General features: G+C 42.1%; 1 protein-coding gene across 5 annotated transcripts in view; it reads right to left on the minus strand.

The window, feature by feature from the left end:
* Positions 1–23,705, minus strand: part of elmo1 (engulfment and cell motility 1 (ced-12 homolog, C. elegans)) — a 105,675-nt gene that overhangs the window by 11,052 nt on the left and 70,918 nt on the right. For all 5 annotated transcript variants that reach the window (XM_085445139.1, XM_085445137.1, XM_085445142.1 and 2 more), the window contains one exon: positions 15,405–15,541. In XM_085445139.1, coding sequence (XP_085301265.1) covers positions 15,405–15,541 — 137 coding nt within the window. The remainder of the gene's footprint in view (positions 1–15,404; positions 15,542–23,705) is intronic.

The following is a 23,705-nucleotide window of genomic DNA, read 5'->3' on the forward strand; positions in this document are numbered from 1 at the left end:
AAAGTATCGTATATCGGGGAAATACATGACAGAACTTGTTCACAGTATTAAAATTCAGCTAAAACCAGTTTTTTGGAAATGGGTGCAGAAGCGTGATAGGAGTGCTCTTCAAAGTCATCAAAAGCATTTCTGGATTATTTATTTTAGAGCATCTGCACACTGTCTGAAGTGAGCAATGACAAAAGAGACAACAGAGCCAGATCAATAAATGACCTCTTTTAACTGCTCGTGCAATAAAAATGAAACGCAGTAATTGACGTGTTGGTGTGCAGCACACGCAAGAAAACTCAAAAAAACACACGCAAGGAAATTCACAAGTTTCTATCATGACATAACAAAAGTGCCAGAAACCATAAAGAATGGTTAAAATCACACAAAAGCTAGGACGAGTAATAAACCAGGTTTATGACAGTAACACGCTGGCTATGCATATAAAAGCTCTTCATCCTTCTCTAGTCACACTGAAGCATTTTAGAAAATGAGTCCTGTGCTCAAACACTCGATGACAGCTGCTTCCATTTAACAAGTGATGTGCAGTTTGCATAATTAGAACGTTAACACTGGTGTGATCCAAAGATCCTGAATTTTCTTGATCTGCGAACGCATTTTCCCAACACACGAAAAAGGAATCTGACTGAAAACGTCCTGAAAAGTTTCAAACAGAACTTTCAAAAAGAGAGCAGCTTTCATTCAAAAACACTTTTTACCGTTTCTCTCTGGCTAAGCACTGCTCCTCCACTAACTGGAGATGATGTGACGGCAGATACGATGACAGATCAACTTTGTCAGAAGCGCCGTTTGAGCCTGCAGATGCTGATTCGCTAGATTGAATCACACTGAGGTGATGCAAAGAAATAACGTCCGCCTTCTGTTCTCTTTGATTTGGCTTGATCGAGTGCTTAAGAGCACACTTGTTTCCAGCCTCTGGAGACGCTTTCTTACAAACTTTATTAAATTAGGAGATGATGAGAGTTTGAGATCATGTTTTGTGCTAACACGTGCACAGAACAAATGGATACTTCTACATTCGTGATCGGTGAAATCTTTCAGCTTCCCATTCTTAACAGCTATGCCAAAACCCAGCTAAGATCCCAAACATCGTCTTACGTAATATTATTCTTGTTTGTTTTTACTGCAAAGCGATTACTCATCAACTTGCTAACCTGTGGCCTCACACTACTCAGATCTAGGGGTGAGGGCATTAAAAATAGGTTGGACTTGGTGAAAGTGTAGCAGGCACAGAATAAACCCCAGCTCGGCACCAAAAAACAAAAACACTCCAGATGACGCAGGCAATTGAAGTTAATCCTCTTAGATCAGAATCAGCAGTACTCTGTGTTAAAAAGCATTAAGAGGAGGCCTTGTGGGGAAGTTGGAGCAGCTCAGCAATATTGCCAGAAAAAGAACTTAACCCATGTCTAATTCTAGATCTGATGGAGTCTCGTGGTAAAATGCTGGTATTAAGCTTTCACCACAAAAAAGTATTTTTGTAACCGATTACAAACTTTAATCTGGGGATTAACTTTTGGAATAAAATATGTTTGGAGGCGGTAATGACTGACTTCCAAACTAATGGGCAACAAATTAATCCTGGGAACTAAACACATGCAAAAAGGTGACAAGCACGGAGACAAGGAGTGTCAGGAGGTCAGAGAGGGAGTTACACAGAGCCGCAAGCACACTGGCAATGTTACAGCTGGCCTCTGAAATTAGTACATTTAAGCGACCAGATATGACAGGCCATTAGATTCCTCTGAAGAATCACTTACAGAGCTGAGACTTTGACCATATGCAGTGTGATTCATTTACAAAGCCCAGACACAGACTCGCATTAGTGGATTTGTGGTTTTTCTCTAATATAATCCAAATCTAAGTGGCACTATAACTAATGCAAAACATCAACGACTGTACAAAAGTGCATCCTTCAAATCCCCCCTAACGGAGCGCATAAAAGCCAAAATCAGGATCTTTGGTTGGTCACAAAGAAGCTCCATACTGGATGAAGATAAAGCCCATTTATGCAACGTATTGACCTCATTATTTCATTTTCATAACAATCCCGACAGCTGTGCACGAGGGCTCTTTGAAACCAACATGCTCACTGAGTAAAAATGTTATGATTTACTATATTTAAAAAGAACTGCATGGACAATGTGGCTTCTTCTAGTGATGAGATATGAATCTCTTTACTAACTGATGTGCAGTAGTGCAACATGAACAGGCTAAAAAACGTAAACGCCCCCCCCCCCAAAAAAGTGTGTCCACTAGAGGGCGAGTGTTGACGTTTTCCCTCTGCACCAGTCGGGACTAAATTGACATAAATCCATGCACATCCATATTCCCACTGTTGGATGACTTCTCCATCTGTTTTTCCATGTCCTGTCCTCACCTGTGCATCCTCATAACATGAATGCCATATTTTCACGAGGTGAAACAGGCGTCCAGGTTGTGACAGGTTTACAGCACCCCGAGACTGCCTTTTGAGCTTCAGCCCCTCACCCCAGCCTCCTCCTCATCCTCCTCTTTGAGCTGAAAATTGCAAATGGATGAAGCCACAACTTGCAATCACGCTACCAGAGATTCATCACTTCTTTCCCCTACTTTTAATCACACCCTCACCGACTTCCCCATCATTTTTTGCACACACACGCCTATAAAAGTGATAATTAAGCCTAAAATGAATTTATTTCCCCATTAGGATTACAAATGAGGTGTCAGGTTGCCATTAAGGAACATTATGTCACTAAGAATCTTTTTAAAAATAAAGAAAATAATAAAACCGTGACAAAAACAGTTGCAGTTGGAATCTGGAGTACACTGAAGACCACCCCTGAAATGACGTTTTCTAATCTTCTTGTCACCTGTAGCCTGCTTTCTCACCTAATCTCAATCTCCAGGGACAGACCGCCATCCAGCTCTGGTGTTTCAGCCCAGCTGTCTCTGGGGATTGTTCATTAATATGCCTTGTTTGCAGTCATGTCTTCACCGGGAAAACAATTCTGTTGGCCCATGTGGCTGCTCTGATGCTAATTAACACTGCGAATATTCATCACATTTAATACGAACACATGGTCCTTTCACAACAGGGCATTATGAATATTTTATCTTCATCCTTCTCTGTTATCCACCGATTGCTCAGAGAGCACCTTGGCAGAGGTGAGATGACGTCAACGCTGAAACAAACTTTTTACCGCCTGAGCTGAGAAATCCTCAGCACCAAATTTAGGCTCCGCTTTTGGAATGGCGTCATCTTAAAGTACACTTTAGATGATTTAAGTGGCCAATCGTTCATCCCGGTCGTCGCCTCTATCTTTATTTCTGCCTCTCTCCATTTTCCCCCTCATGCACTAATCTATTCTAGACAACAGTCAGTGATTCTTACTTGTAGCTCTTTGCAAGAGAGAAGTTGGACAGCAGAGCAAGAGTTGGCAAAAGTAATTAAATGCTATCCCATGAGCCATCAAGTCCATGTAATGAAGAGCCGGCCACTGACGCGTCTACCACGCTCCCATCTCCTCGTCCTTCTCCTTTCTTCTAGTCGGCTTCTCCATCATCGGCCGGAACAAATTACCTTCCCCCTCTCAACGACCAATCGACTGTCACCGCCGTTCCATTTGCCTGAGAGATGCTAATGACATCATTTACCAGCTGCCAGTCAACTGCTCACCCGCCACTCACGCCTGTGTGGTAAAAACTGGAGATTGTCCTGGTAAGACTTTGGTGGGCAAAGTAACAACGCAGTAATCACAGAATAACGACTTCGCTGATAACTCAGTGAAAGCAATCAAAAAGTCGATCTCACACGTTGCCAATGAGGCCGTAAATGAAGAAGACTAACCATGCACGCTTGCTCGCATACAAAAGGAATGTACGCCAGCACGTGTTTGTGCAATAATTATCTGCGCATACAAGTTCATTCCCGTCAGATTTGGGGTTTTTAAATGACTAGCAGAAAAAAAATTAATAAAGGGGATCATTCATTACATTTCTCCTCCCTGCAACGATGTCCCACATTCAGTAAACAATTATCTTCTTGAGAGCTGACCATGATGTCATTGAAAGTAAAACAATGCCACAGAGATGGACATTAAAAGATGCCCGTTTCTTATCACGCTGCCTGGAGAGGGGAGGTGGGTACGGTTTGTATTAAATTTAAAAGCTGATAAAAAGGCAGAGTTTAAAAATAAAGAAAAAATATAAATCTGTATGTGGTTGAAGATTTATAGGTAGGATACGACTTACATCAAAGCTGTAAAACATCCTGGGAAAAAACATCAGTATCAATGATGCAAGCTGCCTAGTTTATTAAATCCATATTAAGACGAGCTTCCTTTGTGAATACAGACATTGTTTCACTCTGGTTTCTGTTTCCGAAATCATAGTGACAGTAATCTTTGCCAACAATGCCAAATGTGCGGTTTCTTGCTCTAACTCAGCCCTGCAGCCTGTGTGAGAAGACGTTTGGGGAGGCACGACAAAACACAGATCTCCGTCTGACAGGAGTCAGACAGCACAAACACACTGGCATAGTGTTGTGCTTTAACTGCTTCGCACTGGTCTGGAGCACTGAAAGCTTGAGCTGAAACAACGACTGCGTGCTAGCTGCTGTCAGTGGCATACATGTGCTGGTTACAGAGGGGACAACTGAAAGGAACTTGAGAGGATATATCTTTAAATATCAGTAATAATTATCATAACTGGGATAGTAATGTTCCCTTTGTGCAAAAGTCTCAAGTCACCCCTCATTTCTTTAAGTATGGAGGAGGTGATGAGAGAGTCTACAGCCATCTGTAAAACACGGTGGAGGCACCGTCATGGTTTGGGGCTGCATTTTAGCCAGTGGTGTTGAAGATCTTTCATCAAAAGTGATGAAATTATGAACGCAGAAAAGTACCATTGGATTTTCCACCATGCAATACCACCTGGAAAGCCTTTGAATGGCAGTGGGTTAATTTTTCAGCATGGCCCCTGACATTTCAATAAATTGCTGCAGCCATTTGCCATTTTCCTGGCAATATCTAAAGAAATAAGGGGTGGCAGAAGTCTTTTGACAGTACTGTATATAAGGAAAATATTAAGAAAATCACTGGAGTTACCTTAAACAAACTGCTCGGCAACAGAACAACGAGGCAGTCACAGCACCACTTCAGCCTTTGGTTTTTCTTAGACTCTACTGACAAACTTTGTCGCGGCTCTATGTTAACTCTGCTGAGAGGATAAGGCGCTAGTCTCATCCATTAAAATTTCAATCATGTGCCAAACCCCCCTACAGCTGACATGCAAGGAGTCATGATATCTGGGTATTTCAATGAAATAAAATAGAGTGGTACGGGGTAAATGCAACTTTAAAAGCGCAGGGAAAAGCAACTCCATTCTCTTTCAGTCAATGCCTCGGGGACCTATTTGACAGCATTACTGCACCACAGAGAAGCACACATACTGTACCGTAGGCAAAACACTTCTACACACTCCCAATGTGCACATTTAAAGTGCACATACGCTGCTGTATTCCTCCTCTCCCAAGCATTACTCAGTAGGAGCAAGCACCACTAGCGCACACAACAATTAGTTGAGTAATTAATGGAAATTCCTAATATTTCCACGTACCCGCAAACCACATCTGAAGACCTTCCTTGCATCGGTTCTAGTCTTCCTTCCACATGAGTGATGCTGGGTCGACACCGGCTGTTGCTGTTGGCTGCTGTTGTTGCCATATTTAGAGGGCTAGCAATGCATGCTGAGACAAACTGTCAGAGGAGCTCTTTTTCAACAACCAGCTCTGTGTGAGGCGCAGCACAGCCCATATGGATGACCGCAGAAGAGAGTCGCTTGGGAAATCGCCACTTACTGCAAGTCTATCAAGAAATGCTGATGAAAGCCGAGCGCTGACCTTGGCTTGTGTACAGCGTTGCATTAACGAGTGTATTATTATGACAAAGTTGTTGCTGGAAATATGAACATTCTGCATTAATTGTCCCACAGGCGTGAGTAAATTGGTGGTGATTAACAATCTCATCAAGGACATAAAATCAGGCATTATTTAATTATATGAAGTAATGCATAAGGGGGGGGGGGGGGGGGGGGGGGGGGAAAGGGCCTAAGAGCACTCGTTCATGCATGAATGCTGGGTAGACTGAAGTTGTCTGGAAAACTAAATCACACAGCTTCCCCATTAATAATGCAACCAGCTCCTACTTAGGCCAGTTATAGAGCTTTTACACTAAAAGTGCAAGTTTGGCACTGTACAGAAAAGCATATGGAAGACGCTGCAGAAGCCATGCAACAGCAGTGATTTTCTACACACAGTGGGATCCAGACATTGTCAGGACGTAAAGTTTATTGCGCTTCACTTAATTTAGAACGGCGGTGGAAAAATTGATTTGTGCAAAACAGGCTTTATGCCATTACGTATGCAACCACTGTCTCCTGATGCGGCTTGAATAGAAATTCTCACCTGCTGCAGAAAATATCAAATAGAAGGAGGAGAGCAGAGAGCCAAAAAAAACAAAAGAACAATATGAATCCTTGTGCACATGATTTGCTCTTGCATATTTAGTCCAAAGTGGTAATTGCAATCATACATCTTGTCTTTTTGTTGTCGGCAGAGGAAAGTGAGGTACTGAAAAAAAACACCAGACAGAGAGAGATTCTGGGTTTGTCTCCTTTTCCCGCACACGAGTATCAATCCGCAGACAGAGGAGGTGCTTTAAATTAATCACTGATTCAAACTGTGTTAGATCAAAACGGGATAATTATTCAATATTAATTACAGGGCCTTCAGTACATATGCACAATAAGTCTCACCCACACACAACCAAAACCTTTTCTTGCAAGAAGACTTTATATACTGCTGACTGCTGGGCACACACACACAGAGACACACAAACACACATAAATAAATGAAGAGATAGATAAATAACCGCATCAAAAGACAAGAAAACTGGAGTTTACTCATCTCTTCCCCTGCTGATTTTCAGTGTGTTGTTGTTGTGAAGATGAGACAAGACTATCTCTATCCTGACACAAAGCAACAAAAACAGCAACAACAAAAAAATGTTAGCTCTGCATCTCTGCCTGTGCAGCTCAGATGGTTTGATGCTAATGACTGATGATCTCTCTGGTCTGATTAGTGAGCTTAGCTTTGGTGTTCTCAGTGTGAGTGGGCCAACGTTGCCTGACATCAGAGATACCCCCTTAGGAACACACACAGTCATGAAAAACTAATGTACTCATAAAAAAAAGAACGAAATCCCAGCGCAGAAACACAGCTAAGCATCCGGACCGTCCTCCTGCTACAAACTCAAACCATGTGGACAACAAAAGCACACACACACACACCAAGCTAACGCAACCTCATGTGCTCTGTAGAAAGACTCAGACACAAATACGCCACTTTGCTGCGGCGCATTTACAAACACACATGTGTGCGCTCGCTTTCACGTGCACCCAAAAAAGCAAAAACAATAAAGAAAACCTTGTTAAGGGAGTGGGAGGTGAAGCAGCCAGGCAGAAAGATATAAATAGCCTGTCTGAATTCAACAATAGAGGTGGTGGTGGTGGTGTAGGGGGAGAAAGGGGAGGGGTCAAGAGACACGACTAAGGAGGAGGAGGAGAGAGAAAGACAAAAAGAAATCGAGGGAAGGAAAGAGGAACGTAAACATCTGCAGAGTTGCTGAGGTACGTAAAGCCAGTGTGCTATAACAAAATGAGGAGGGGTCTCGCTGTGGGAGAGGAGTGGGGGAGGTGCCCTTTCGCCATCAGACGTATCATTTCCATACAAAGCCGGACAGCAGCGGTCACAGTTGTTGGCATATTGATGGTGGTGTGTGCGAGCACTTTTCACCAACTGTCCCGAGCCGCTTTCTGGAATCCAAACATGGCACTCGCCCAAAGCCTTCGTCACCTGCACTCACAATTATTACTGTCACATCACTTCTGACTGGACGCACCGGCACCCACTCGATTAATCAAGTATGCATGCATCTATGGGAACCTTCTGGCAAAGTGAAAGAAGTGTCCGCTTGCTAAAGAGCACAGTCAGAAATCATTTGCATTGATTTGCATTAAGCGGCCTTAGCTGATCTGCACCATTAAATAAAGCTGAAATAGTAGCTAAAAACCACATTTCTATGTTCTAAAAAAGCAAGCGATTTATCAGGGTTGGGCTGATGAGAGACTCTCTGAACTGCAGTTACAGTACCAAGGGCTTTTGGGGATTGCTATGTGAATAATCCCACTTGGGATAGTCACTCTTCAACATGGCTGAACAAAGCAGATTATCTACTCTCCTCTATATCACCACAGGCAGGAACAGAAATGTCAAACACCAATAAAAAAAAAAAGGAAAAGAGGCTTTAGCTGAAGTGCTACCTTCACCACGCTCGAGGTCTCTCGTTCAGCTTACTGATCACCGATAACCAGACACATGGATTTCGTGATAGAGCTCGGCTTGTCACTTAGAGAATACAATCATTAACAGGGCTGAAACTGCAAATAAACATTTCCAGTATTGATTTAAAGTAAGACATGCAATGCTTTCGTTCTGAGAATTGATGACTTCAGAATGAAGCTCGATCCAAGACGCAGCTGGCATAAATCCCGGCCCTGGCAAGAAATACTCTGGTAAATCTAGAGTGGCTCAGTATTGCATGTTTATTTTAATTGCTCAAAAAAAATATGACAGAAAATTGAAACGTAAACATATAAACAAGCATGATTTAAGGAGAATCCCACACTGACTGAGCGTATTTTCAAAAATATAGATGGACTTTTAATTGACTGTTTCATGCTGTGTGGGAGACTCTTTTTTTTGAAGTGCTTAGAAATGTGTATTGGTTGTGGTAAAACCCTTTTACTTTAATCAGTCATTACCAAACTGGGCCGCAGACTAAGTCGTGACCCTTGATTGTTCGAGACAAATTTCAAACACATGCCTCAAAATTCAGATTGATATCTCAGCGTGTTCACTAGTTACAGGAAACCGTTGTAGAAGACAGGGATTTTTCTTAATTAAATGAACAAACAAAAACCGACTGGGAAAAGGTACAGTTCCCTGAAAGGGTCATGTCGGAAACGTGTGTAAAATCAAACATGCTGATCTATCCATTATGGCAAAAACCTGTGAATAAAGAAGCAGCTGAAAGATGTTAATACTACTGATTTTATTTCTCTAGCGCCAAATCACAACAACAGTTAACTCAAGGCACTGTAAGGTAAAGACTCGACAATAATGCAGAGAAACCCCGAACAAGCAGATGATTCCCTATGAGCAAGCACTTGGTGAGAGTGGGAAGGAAAAACTCCCTTTTAACAGGAAGAAACCTCCAGCACAACCAGCCCATGGGAGGGGCAGCAATCTGCAGGAACCAATTGGGAGTTAGGGGAGGGTAGTTGGGATAACATGTCAAAGTTTGATGATTTGCTGCAGAAAGGAAGAGGGAGAACTACATCCTACATATAGCATTGGTGTACATTAGCACCAAAAAAGGGCAACAAATCCTAACATTTAAGAGACTTCAAAAAGCGTGATGACTTTAACAAACTACCTAAAGTATCTAGTTCTCGATTTAACTTCAGTTAGTCAGCATATTAATTTCACTGATTAATCATTTCAGCTTTAACCTCAGCAGCGTATAGTTCACCCGACAGCTAAGATGCTATCCATCATCACAATAATAGGGTGAGCAGCACAACATGTGACCGCAATCCTCTCTGCATTGTGTCCCAAACAAATAAAATCAGGTACTGGCAGTACTGCACAGACGCCTGCTCTACAGTCTGGGGCTGACCTCGCTCTAATCCTGTGTCAAACCCCTCTGGCTAAAACACTGGTTGAAGCTCATCCAAGGCTGAGAGAGACAGTGTGGAGTAGAGGAGAGCAGTAGTAGTGGCATTGAATTCCTCTGGTGACAAACAGTGGGTGTTGGTAATGTGGAGTAATCCCATTCACAACAACAAAACCCAACCCCCAACACACACACACACACACACTCACTCGAACAGGAATACAGATGATGCCTGGAGTCTAATGGGGGGGTAGGTGAACAGGGAAATGTGCGCATGCAGTGTAAGTAGCTGTGGGTGTGAGCTTATAAGACAGATTATATTTGTGTGACCGAGTGTGTGTCTGTTAATGAAAAGGATGCGATCTGGGTCCCGGTCTAACCTGTTTACGCCTCGCCGAGTCTACATGACCCCATCTGTCCCTCCCCTTTTCTCTGCCGCTCTGCCCCGTCCCATCTTCTCCATCTATGCCTGCCTTTTCTACTCCTTTCCTCAATCTCTCCATCCTCCGCCTCCTCCTCCGCATCCAGGCAACAACACAAACAGTCCCTCTTCCTCCCTTACTACCACCTCCCCTCGCCCCATCCGTGCAGGCTAATTGCAAACCAGCCTCTCTTTCTCATTCTCATTTCCATTCTTAGTACTTACATGTCACCTCCATGGTTCCAAGCGTGGTGTGATACTCTCCACAGTGGCTGACGAATCCTCGTGCTTTTGCCAGGAAACGGGAGTTTTTAGAGCTCAGCGAGAGAGGGATGGACGGAAGGACGGACGGAGGGAGCAGATGGCTCCTCGGAAGAGCAGTCAAGCTGACTGTGGACAGTTAGCTTTAGCGTTAGCCACAATAAGGGGAGACTTGTCTGTCAACACAGCTTGTGTACCACCTCCGGTTTGCCTTTTCGAATCTGTTTATCCTACTAAATCAGCTTTCCTGCTTCACTCGCTGTTTCAGCATGTTCTCTTTAATTTAAAAATAAAAAACCCTGCCTTCTTCCCCTTCATAAAACTTTACCCATCTCAATTCTACTATATTTTTGCATGCCTCTGTATTTGCCTTCCTCCCTCCCTCTGTGACTCTAAGAGCATCAGCCAGGCTGCTCTGCTTCACTTAGGTTGATCTCGGGGCTTATGCCCTGATTGGACACACGCCACGATCAGAGACACCAATCGTGGTGCAGCAAGTGGATCACATGATAAGAGTGTGTGCGTGTGTTTGTCTGAGAGCAGTTTGGACGAAGAGGGAGGGAGGAAAGGATAAGAGATGGGGAGAAGGAGGAGGAGGGGTTTTGTGAGTGGCTGCAAGCCGCTACATCACTGAGGGATTTTTTTTCCCAAGAGCCTGAGCAGAGAGAGAGAGATGAAGGTGTTTTTTTCCCCACTCCTGTGGAGAAGAGGAGGAAGAGGAGCGGCGCACAGCACAGACGTTTGGATGAAGGCACGACAGGCAGCTGTACAAGACAGTCTCTGATAGATGCTGTCGCACACACAAACGCAAGCGTGCACGCATGCACACATGCACGCATGCAGCACAGTGGCTCCATCTTACCGACACAGAGCCAGAGTAGTGCAGCACAGCAGAGGTAATTGAACAGCGGTTGCTATGGAAACAGGGGAAACGGTTGCTGACGGTCGGCGCTGTGCCCTGGGAGCATCAGACTTGCCTCTATTAAACATACATACATCATGTACTCACAGCACACACGCCTTTATGCTCTCATGTTTTGTCTTTTTTTTTTTTTGAACATTCAAAAAACCAATAAGGCAGAATGTACAGCTGCTCTGCAGTGGTGCTGTGTGCACGGGCTTAACCGCCATAGTGTTTTAAGCTTCTTTTAAGCCTTGTGCCTTTGTCTTAAATGAGCTTAAATCCACAGTTTGTGTGTGTGTGTGTGTGTGTGTGTGTACTGGGCAGATGCTCCATCGAGCGTGAAGATGCAGCCACTGAAAGAACCATCGAGATTTACTCACACACTTCACATCCAAACGTAGACAAAACCTGACCAAGGATTTTTTTCCCCCAACAAGTATTCAGCACTTCAGAAAGCTGACTGCCTGGCAAATGTAGAACCTACAGGAACATCTAGCCATATGGGAACCTTATCTAAAGTGGACGCCCTCAGAATTACACTTGACACATGGAATTATCCACCCACACATCCATGCGTCCTCTCCAAAGAGGATATACCCTCCTATATACTGTGTGCACATTTGGAGCTGTGGCACACATCTACACACTATAGGTACGGGCTGGTCCTTTTATAGCACAGCCATATCTGCTTGTTCAAGAGAGCGTACCTGGGCTTGAATGTCTGCTATTTACTTATTTATTTGTGAAAATCATTCCTTCATAGGCGATAAAGACAAACGGCAACAAAGACTGATAATCTGCATCCATATACTCCACATCACTCGGCAGAGCTGCATGTGAGAAAGCAAATGTCTGACTCATTCACACGGCATTAAATGGTCTTTACGCCGTGAGCTGCCTCGTACACAAAGTTCACGCAATGCCTCATTACGTCCATGAGAAAATAGCGCAGGTAGCCAGTGGCCATTATGTTTCCTGCCTCCTGCACTCTCTGCAAGAAAGCAGCTGAATTAAAGCAGGACATATCTAGAAAATTTGTCTCTGGCCTTCTCCAAACTATACATTTTCTTGCTCCTTTACTCTTCATTTAAAGAAATTCTCCTACTCTTACTCCTTAAAAACACAGGCAATAATAAAAACAAGACATTTTCCAAATGCTAATACCATGCCTCTTTGCAATTGGCTGAATTACTGCAGTAGATCTCTCGGTGTTAATGATCAGCGGGCTCATGTACTGAGACGTTTGTCAGAGAGATACGTTTAAAACATTCAAAAGGCTTTTTATGACTTTAAATGTTAATTTTTTGTGATTTGTAATTTTCTTTATTGCCTTTTAGCGATATATTGGATAAACTGCTTCCACTAAATTGTTTCGTTCTTGTTCAAAGTATCACGTTCTGATTTTAAACTGAGCAAGTTGAGACTTTGCATTTAAAAGGATCTGAGCTTTCCCAGTGTGAATTTTCCTCTTCTCTATCCTTTTGCTTCAGCTACAGATAAAAACAAAAAACTAGATCGTTTTTTACCAAATTAGGTAGAAATGACAACTTTTAAATATCATCAGGTGGGGTAGATGTCTCAAGGCTTCCTTTTAAGGTCATAGGGGAAATAAGCAGAGGATGCAAGCACTGACCTCCACACGCCCCATTTAGCTGACACACAGTCCTTGAGACCAAATGGTTTTACTATCAACAGCTACTGCTGAATTTCAAAGTCATGCGCAATGAAAGACGAGGCTGGGGAGGTAAGCATCTTCTGTCTCTATCAGTTGAAACTGATTCTAGCTTCAAGTGAACGATGTGAAGGGAAGGGGACTGGGTAACAGGATCACTAGCCAGTTGTGGTGTTACAATAAGTGTCAATTAGGAGATTATTCCATCACTCTGTGTCTATTATTAAATAAAGCCCAAGTTTCAGTCTATTAGACAATCAGGTGACATAACAAATCTCTTGTGTAACACTGAAAATCACTCATTTTCCATTCGGTTGTGAATGGAAAACAACAGGAGGACAATCACGCTGTCAAATTAACTGGAGATAAAAACACAGCTGCTGGTGAGCACATCAATCGACAGTAGGTGGCTTTGACATTTGCTCGAATGCTAAAAAGGAGTCAACAAGGTTTTTATTGTTTCGGTCTCAACACGGTGTCTTCCTAAAGCCTCTCGCATTGGATCAAAACAAGTCTGGAAACAACACCGACACATTTTCCATATCACTTCTCATTTCCTCTGTGAAAGTTGAACGTGAGAGTTTTCCATCAATTTTCCATCTGAACACCGAGTTACATTTGCGCTGACACTGAGACCGGCTTATGAAACTCCCACTGCCGTCTTCCATCATTTGACTCTGTGACGAAACACCTGAAGATGATGCAATTATTCATGCACACCAACTCGATTCAAATTCAACCAAAAACAAACTTTGAAGATATATTTCGGGGCCGCTTGAGGTCTGAGTTGACAGTTAGAGTGTCACCATTATGCAGCACAGTGTGTGTCTGCTTATGGTAGAGTGAACCACACAGCATCTACCCTTGGAGCTGAAATAAGGGCTGGTTTCTTCAGTGGTAAAGCTCGTACCGGTTTGGCATTTGACGTTGTAACGTAATCGTAACTTCTTTGATAAATTAGAGAAAAGACACAGAGCATCTGCTGTCTGCTACAACTGATGCCCAATTGACTTCACAACATACAATATCTATCATAAACACCTCATTACCAACACCGTCTGGCCATGCACCTACATAAATTTCCCGTGTGAGCCGATTCAACATTAGCCAGCTAACAGGAAGTATGTCATCTTCATCCAAACTCCACTGATCCCCAAATGAAGATGTAGGGCCTTTATATGGGCTCTCTCTGCCAACAGAGAAAGCTAATGTTTTATACCAGAACCAGAGCAGAACAATGCAGGAAAAATATTCCAACATGTGTGCAAGCTTCCTTTCTAAATCTGCGGCATCTTGTTTGAGAAATCACACCTTTCACATCCGTCACATCTTTCAGCCCTTTGTGTCTAAGTTTTATTTTACATATTACGAGAAATAAACGCATCTTAGCAACATTTACCGGCAGTGGGGTGCACAGCCTCCTTGTGTTCTCAGTTTAGCACTGGCTACCATCATCAGCCCCCACTTCACAGGACCTCAGGGGGTCTAAAAGGATATATGGCATTAATAGTTCACTGATATACTCTGAAGCCAGACCACTCAAGGCCTTATAGATGAGGAGGAACTGAAATTGAATCCTAAATTTAATCAGAAGCCCGTGTAACGACATCAGACCTGGCGTGATATGAGAGCTATACGAGGTCTTAGTGAGCAGCCTTGCTGCAGAATATTGAACTGAGTGCAACTGGGTAAATGTTGGAATAATGAGTATCACAAGAGCATGGATAACTGTAAAACTGCAGCATTTAGGTTTGTCATTTTTAAGTGGTGCGCTAAGTTTTGTAAGATGCTCCTTACACCAGATTTCCTCTTATTTAAATGAAAAAATCCACTTCTTAATCCCAGTAGGAAAATACTGGCGAAAGGCAGTGCTACCCCTCGGCCTCCAAGTAGGCACACCTGTGGTATCAGTTTCAAAATCCTCCTAGAGAATTGCATTCACAAGGATTTCAGAAAACAAGGTCAATGACATTCAAACTCATCTGAGATTTTTAGTAGAGGCATCTAGGGTATCAATTTGAAGCTCCTATGTCGCCTCTTTTTTGACTAATTGTATTCACAAACTTAGTCGACAATCCCCCATCAGCCTTTTTGTGCCTGAGGGGTAATAAACTAAAGAGGTCTCCATGCTTAATGAATAAATAGAGCTGTGCATGAACTTTGCAGTAATGATGAAATATACAAGCACACTTACTTGCTTTTTCCAGCTGTGACACATCTATGTGGAAAGCTCAGTACAAAACCAAAACCTAGGCCCAATAATATTCATGAATACTGTGATGTTTTGTCTTCATCTCAACCTTCCTGCTCCCTCAAAAGAAAGAAAGAAAAAGAACAGACACACACACGCACGCAGCATACCTTGTTGAAATCTTCACTTGTGGCTCTCATCTCCTTCCAGGTCTTGTTGAGCAGCTGGATGCAGATACAGAAGAATTCTTCAAAAGCGCGATCGTGGGTGAAGAACATGGGGTGGAAGTCATGGCAGTTTTCACTGGCTGTGGACACAAAAAATACAGATTCTTAAGTACAGAGGAGATAGCTCTAATCTGACTAAACCCAAATAATGCTGCATTTAACTAATAAAAACAAAGCTCAGAAACATGACATACATGACATTTTATATACAGTCTGTATGTGTGCTTGACCCTGTTAGCCGTTGGCCCCGTTTCCACTCTTTATGCTAAGCTACGCTAACTAGAAGACGGCTCAGGCAACATCTTTGATATCCTGACATGATGCCTGGCAAACAGCTTGTTTTGTGCAAATACCACAAGAGCGAATCATCTTACATTAGTCTGGATATTTTGTTTGCAACTGTGACTTCTGGTACCACAGAACTCATCATTAGATTTATAAATATTTTAAAAAGTGTGATCTTGTTAGTTAACAGATAGCCTCAGGCACAACAAAATGCCAAAGGATTAGCCAGTTGCTGAGCAAAGCAAAGGTGCATTTATTTTAACCCAAATGCTCCTTTCAATTAAGGACTGTGGCCTGAAGCTCGAGTCGAGACACCTGACAGAAGCACACTGGGACGGGCATCCCACACAAACAACCACGGCAAATAAACATCACTTAGCTAGAAACATTACAAATAAAATCATACACTAAAGGTTCTGCTTTACACTGACAAATGTGTCTGATGATCACAGAGACGCTTAAGTGTGAAAGCAGAATCATCAGGTTTGTGTATATTAAAGAGGCACCTTGAAAATAATGTAATTTCCACTAGCGACAGAATATTATGGAATATGACACACGGTTCATTAGAGAAAATCTAAGAAGCCTGATAGGGATTGTCTGCTTCAGCGTTGCAGACGTGGCAGGAAGTTGACGTGTTTATAAGGTTATTTCATTAAGAAAAAAAAAAGAAAAACACTACAGAGAAACAGATGCAGTTTCCCAATGAAGCAAAACTGCGTGTTATTGAAAATTTCGCCACTCATCAACTTCAAACACAAAAATGCCCCTCAGAGGCAAACTGTGACCTGCAAACGGCTCCAAGTGGACTACGTCGAGACTTTCCATTTTCCAAAGCCAGAGGTGGTTTGTTTTTTTTATTAGCGGCCCACTGAAGCATTTCAATCCTCACCATTTGTGCGAGAGCATGTACGAAATAAGAACGAGAGGGAAGAGAGAAAGCCGAGGCTCTTGAGTGCCCAAACCGCATTAACCAAGAGCTACAATAACAAGGCTTGACATTCATTTGAACTAAATTCGTCTCCCTCTCGTCTTGCTGAGATGAGTGGCGGCCCTGAGCCAAAGGTTGGTTCATTTAAAGAGTTTCAGAATGGAGCAGCGGGAGCACTCGCCCACCAGGAGCAGCCATGAAATTGGATGGAAGGGGTCAGGCTGCAATTGAAACTTCACAGTATAATGAGTGATGCCCTCAGCCCACGGGCACAGCGACCTGAGCCTTGATTTGAAGCGATAGATGCGAGATTAAGGGGAGGGCGAGAGGGGAATCCGGGGAAATGTGTTACCCGTGCCAGTAGTCAATCAGGAAGCTAATAGAGGTGAGCCAAAACAGATGCTGACTACCTGCTTAGTCTACAGTCTTTCTCTCGGGGACAGGAAAAAAAAAAGAGGAAAGAGATAAAAAAAAAAGAAAGGACAGATTACAAAAACTCCCTCAATAATCAAGTACAGCCCCCCCCCCCCTTTTTTTTTTTTAATCTGGCAAGGACAAGGTGTCGGGAAGGCTGAAGTTTGAAGTGACCTCTGAGCTAAATGGGTTATTTATTGATAGGACCAACAGAGCCCCAAGGTGCCAAGGTGAGGGGAATTACATGTCAAGGTTTATTCTGGAGATACAGACAGCGAGCTCTCTGGTGTGATGCTGCAGAGATTTGTCCATCTCTGGGTTTTGTAAAGCGTGCTGAGTCGAGGGTGGTTTTATTACCTCCAGAAGCACCGATGCTAAGGGGGGAAAGTAAAACATGGCACTGTGCGGATGGCTCCAAATGGTTATAAAGAGCGCCGTTATCCAAATGCTTACAGAATGCGGATGGTTGAATACAAACACACTTAGCTTAGGGTAAGTGGGAAAAAGCAAAACACCAAAACGTGCACTTTAAGATGCCGTTTAATCGACATTAGGAACGAGCCTTAAATGGTTCTCATGCGACTGTAGCAGAGAAATGGCTGCGATCCTTAGTCTGTTCATTCGAATTTAAATACATCACGTTTACATATAGATGCTGTTTTCAGCTTTTTGATATTTGATTTTTTGACTGCAGAGTGCTGTAGTTCATATGGAGGGAAATGCTGAACAATTTAGTACTTCCCTTTTTTCAGCTAGCTGAAATGCCACTGAATCATTCTCAACACTGCACAAAGGCACTTAAAATTATCCACCTGAATGGAGCTGGAACTGTGTGAGTGCAAAGTCTTGTTGCCATGATTAGGTAACTAGAGCTTTAAGCCTTGCTAGCCTTAACAAACCTTTGTGTTTTTTTCCCTAACCAGAGCGGCGGTTTAGCATTTTTCTGAGTGACACTATGAACACAATAACGAAATGAAAATAGAGGCGCAATAAAACTGTATTGCCCATTATTCTGACTTAAGGGGCTATGCAGCTGAAATCGATGTACAGTAGTATTTAGCTTCTTGTTACTGCTCGTCTCAAATCATGCACACGACCTCGATTTGAAGCTGAGAGACATCACGCTGTGTGCATGAAAGGAGGAATCCATTAGAAAACTTCTTTCAGTGCACAGGCTGGCATTACTGACCTGACATTAAGGAGTACTGGTGAATGGAGCTACCTTTTAAAAATGTCCTTCTAAAAGGGGAAACCTGCAGAGTCACGCAATAAACTTTTAATTAAAATTTAGAATGGATGTTGAGAATACTCCAAGGTAATTTACTGAGAGACTTGTTTTTAGCTGTGATACGATCAGTTGTATCCATATAAAAAATAAATATACAGTAAAGATCGAAATTGTGATTTTATGTCATATAAGATCCACGTTTTAATCACTTACAATACTGCCTTGCACTGAGTAGCAAAATCAACTAAGATGATAAAAAAAAAATAAAACTACTCTCAACAGCTGCAAGTGAAATCAGAGCCGGGAATCAACGCGAACGGCTTATTTCAGTCTGACTTTTGACAGCAAACAGACTGGATCAAGCCTCCAGGTTTGAAAAGTGAAGCCAATGTCAAAATCTGCATTCATTCAAATGGCCAGAAGGAGGCGACTCTTCTGGTTGCAATCTAATTGATAGAAGTTTATAAGTAAACGATCCCATTTCTCACTTGAATTACGGCTCCACTAAGACGTCTTTTGAGCTAAGAAACATCTCCAAACTGCAACCTTTTTTGTCTAAATCTGAGTTAGAAATGATTATTCATGTTTTATTTCTTCTCGCTTAGATTATTGTAACAGTCTTTGTCTTTGTTTGAGCAAAAAGAATCTTCACCTCCTCCAGTCAGTCAAGAGAGCACATTACACCATTTTTACGCTCATTACACTGGCTTCCAGTACATTTTAGGATTCATTTTAAAATCTTAGTACTGACTTTTAAAGCTTTGAATCATGACGCTCCTGCCTATATTTCTGATCTTTTAGAACCTCGCAGCCTGAGATCATCCAATCAAAGGCTGTTGGTAGTATCCCGAGCACGTTTTAAAACCAGAGGTGATAGATCTTTTAGAGCGGTGGAATTCTCTCCCTCCATCTCTACGTTGCCTGGATTGTATTCATTCTTTTAAACATCATCTTAAGACTCACTTATTTAGACTAGCTTTTAATTAGATTTGTGCTGTATGTTTAATTGTACTGTTTTATGTTATTGTGAAGCACTTTTTGTTTTTTATCCTGTGAAGAGTGCTATATAAATCAATAAAGTAAAGTTAGTAAAGTAAAAATTTTCTTACTGAGTTTAATGTCTCAATTGCTGGTTTCAGCTCTTTTTTATTAAAGCAAGACGTTCATTTTCCATAATTTTGTCCCATTTTGAGTAAAATAGACCATTAAAGGGGTGACTCATCCACTCGTTGCTGTTTCAATAAAGCAATAGGATGATGGTCAAAATGCACACATTCAGGGTTAAATTCAACCCCACAATTAAAAATAAAAAAGTAAAACAAATAAAGTCCAGACCATTACAACAACAACTTCCTACTTAAGAGTTCATCTGTATATATATATATATATATATATATATATATATATATATATATATATATATATATATATATATATATATATATATATATATATATATATATATGTGTGTGTGTGTGCGTGTTTTGAAAGTACATTACACCATGAGTTTATATTTTGATGACTTTATGAAGACTCACATCATTGAACACACACCCAGATACTGAACTCTGCTTGTAGCTGGCTAAACACAGTCTGAAACAGCAGGGCGGCCGTGAACTCATACTCAGTTAAAGTCACAATTTATGACTCTTTCTGGCCAAGCATATGGGGCCACAGCAGACACTTGGAGTGATATTATAACCCAGCTCTAATGAGTATTCTTTGTCCTGTGTGTGTTTCATCCATCTGCATATACAGATGTTCAGTGCCTGTATCGCTCAGAGTAAGTAACAGGACACTATAATGGCTCATTTAAATCATGCTTGACCATATGCTCACATTGGTCAGCAGAACATTGGTTCAATACTTTTTTCAACAGAAAATGATGAAAGAGCATCTTTGGTGGTACAGATAGTTGCCTTTGTAGTGACTGATGCCTGTTTCTTCCTGCTTGAGGCTATGCAAACAATTCTATGCTCTGTTTCAATCACTGCCTGTTAAGCTATTTTTTCCAGATCATTGAAATCCCGAAGAGAACCGGAAGCTCAGTGACATGATAGCTCAATTCTGACCAAAACTGTAGGAGAAACAATGATTTCTATGAACTGCGTCGGTACGGACAGACACCCTGACGTCCAGCTTAGCTGAAGGACTGATGAACTGAGAGAGAGTAACACCCATCACTGGCTAAACGTAGGTCTTCAAATTATTATTAAATCTGAAAGACAGAAACATCTGGCATGCAGATAATGACCCAAAACAAAAAGCCATTGCTGTGAAAAACCAGAGAGGAAAAACAAGAAGTTCTGCAACTTAAGATGAGGCCCCTATAACAGCTTTGATCTCATTCAGATTAATGAAGAGACAGCGACAGCTGACAGACAAAATATACAAGAAAGAACTGAAGGTATAAATTTAGCTTTCAAGTTAGAATAGAAAAAAGAAGCAAACCAAAACAGCACGATACAAATAGAGACCGCACAGACTGGTTTGTGGAAGCCTCCGCTTTAGCAAATCAGTCTGCCTGCTAAGCGCAAAGCACTCACAGTTGTGTAGGTGCACTGGACCGACACATACCTGCTAATTAGTGCTAAATATAAATAAGTATAGAATTTCACCTACTGTAAAAAAAACTGGAGCACACACTTCTCGGACAGTCCGTTATTTCCAGTAAATGCACAGCAAGCCATTTATTTAGAAAACTGCATGAAAAATTCACCAGCACCCTAAACACGTTTTTTTAGTCATGAGGTTCAGTTCAGCGACTCCAATTAGCGGAGGTGAAACTTAGCAGACAGCTAATATCTGCAGATACCTGCGTCTGCAGCCACCGGCCACTAAAAAGATGCATAACCATTAAAAATGTAAACGAGCGAGTTATTAAAAGAAATTCATGCCCATGCAGCTGTCTGGCTACTGAGACAAGTTTTGTTTTTTTTTCTGTACCAGGCTGAAAGCATATTTATTTCTGCTGTAAGCCTTGGCATTTTCACATCTCTGGCCCTTTGAGGAACTGCACTTTTTGACACGTCTGCATCGACTCTGCAGCTTCACAGGCTGCCACTTGTTCCTGACACGTTTTTGCTACATTGTTTTGCCATCTGTGTAGACGCACCATCTTCATCGGCTCTTTTTAAATCATCTATACCAATTGTAATAAAATAATAAGTAGACTTCTGGTGCTGTAGGAGCAAGTGTAGGCTTTTTGAATGAATTTTTAAAAGAACGTTGATATTTTTATAGTTCTTTTCACCAAAGGGAAAGCAATATTATAAAATACTGGAAAATGTATAATTCAGAATCACAACTCGAAGGCGTATGTGAACTTTTTTTTTTTTTAACACTGCTTCAGTAGCTCATGGCCTGACTGATAGGATGTTAAAGTTCTGTCAGCAGAGAGGAGTTCAAAGCCATTGGCTGCAGACTAAATTAGACACATCGGTACAGTGATGTTCCACGACATCAACAAATTTAATCATGAAGACGAGGCCACTCAGGGGGCTCGGGCAGTTCTCCTCTCCTTTCATCCATCTTCTGGGACGTGGGCTGCTTTCAAGGGTCACTGTCACGTTCCTAAAGTGGACTTGTGTGCGCGTTTGCGTGTGTACGCCGCCATCACCCGTCATGTTATTAGAGTCCATTCGACGTGATCGCTCCGAGGACTCGGTGACATCGGCTGAAAGCTAATTACTCAACTGGCGACCAAACAGATGAGTCGTGGACATGAGGGAGGTGACTAAGCATTTGCCCAAAGAGAATGAGCGCACATCTCTATGCATGTGTGAGAGGAAGACAGAGGCTGAATGCCATCCTGACATCTGTCAAGGTCTGCTGTGTATTTGTTTGTGTGCATGCGTGTCTGTGAGCGTGCACAAAGCAAGCACAACAACTCTCAGAGTCACCTTGCAGCTATGCCACATGAATACACAGCAAAAAGTGTCATCCCCACTCTAATTACAATACCAGCATGGCCTCATGTCCAACTGTGATGAGGGGAGAGCGTGTGTGAATGTGTGAATGTGTGCATGCGTATGTGTGTGTGTCCAGCAAGCAGCGTCAGCATCATCTTTCGGATCCAGTCACTGTTTGCGTGAGTGTACAGGATGCCAAAGCAGCAGGTACACAGAGATGCAAACCACAGCTGGCTGCATGACTGTGTATTTCTACAGCACAGTGTCACTAAAACCACATAAGTAATGGATATCAGGCTTAAAATAAACACATCAAAGCTAACCTATATGCATCAAAGCGTAGCGTTTCTACTAATATACTGGATCTAAGGGGAGAGAGCTTTTGTAGATCCATCTATGTGCTAGACTGCTACATGAATTCAGCAGGGATTTTAATGATCCTACGAGCCTATTAAGACCCTGCCAAATGTTATAGGGTCAGTGTGTCCCTTTCAAATGCACGGTCAATGAGATTTTGGGGCGGGAATCTATGTGAAATAACAATAAAAACTTTACAATATCTGGGCCAGACCAGCAAGGCTCTGCTCTGATTAAAGTATCTCAATCATGAAACTAATGATCATTAAATAAGGATGCCAGCAGAAAGGGGGTCGCTGGTCCAAGGCTCTGCTCAGGAATGCAAGATTAAAAAAAGAAAAGAAAAAGAGGCAGTGCAAGAGATGCAAGACATAAACGGGAAACCATTTGTTCAAAATATTACATTTGTTTTATTTGGAATCTCCTAACAACAACAACTGTGCCATTATAGGGAGGGATGCAGATTAGATAAGGATGAAAAACAGGGAAAAGTCGGAGCCTCGAAATTCGGGGGCTTTCATTTGCATAACAAAACCACTTTAGCATGTGGTGTTGCTCACAATGGTCAAGAAGCATTAGAGGACAGGGGAAGAGCAAAGGATAGGAGGGTAACAGATGGAGAGAAAGGAAAATGAGACAGAGTGAATCCATCAGCGCTGTGGACTGAGACAGAAATCCAACAAATTTCACAGCATCTGCTCGCACAGACTTCCTTTCTCAGCTACAATGAGGCTTGCATCCAGCTGTGAGTTTTGTGAGTCTGCTGTGCCTGGGTTGCAATTATTAAAGGTACTAAACACAACTTATATCTTAATATGCAAAATATGGGGGCTAAACCATGCACTCTATTATGCCTCGTGCCAGATTCTTCTGAAGGAATATCTCAGATGGCGTGAGTCATGCTTACGTAAACAAACACACAATCTGTCTGCGGCGGTCCAAATGCAAAAAACCAGAATTGTTTGTTAATCATTACAAAACAACAGAAAATGATCCAGCTTACATGCACATATGTGTTCGTGCATTAGTGCGGTATGCACACAAACACAGCCTGCACGAGCGAACGAAACATATTCATACACAGGTACTGTGCATCGAGTAAAAATAATAGACTTATA

This window comes from Copadichromis virginalis, linkage group LG22 (assembly GCF_057382275.1).
Source record: "Copadichromis virginalis isolate Kocher_CV1m ecotype Utaka linkage group LG22, C_Virginalis_male_GT1.1, whole genome shotgun sequence".
NCBI classification, from domain to species: Eukaryota; Metazoa; Chordata; class Actinopteri; order Cichliformes; family Cichlidae; genus Copadichromis; species Copadichromis virginalis.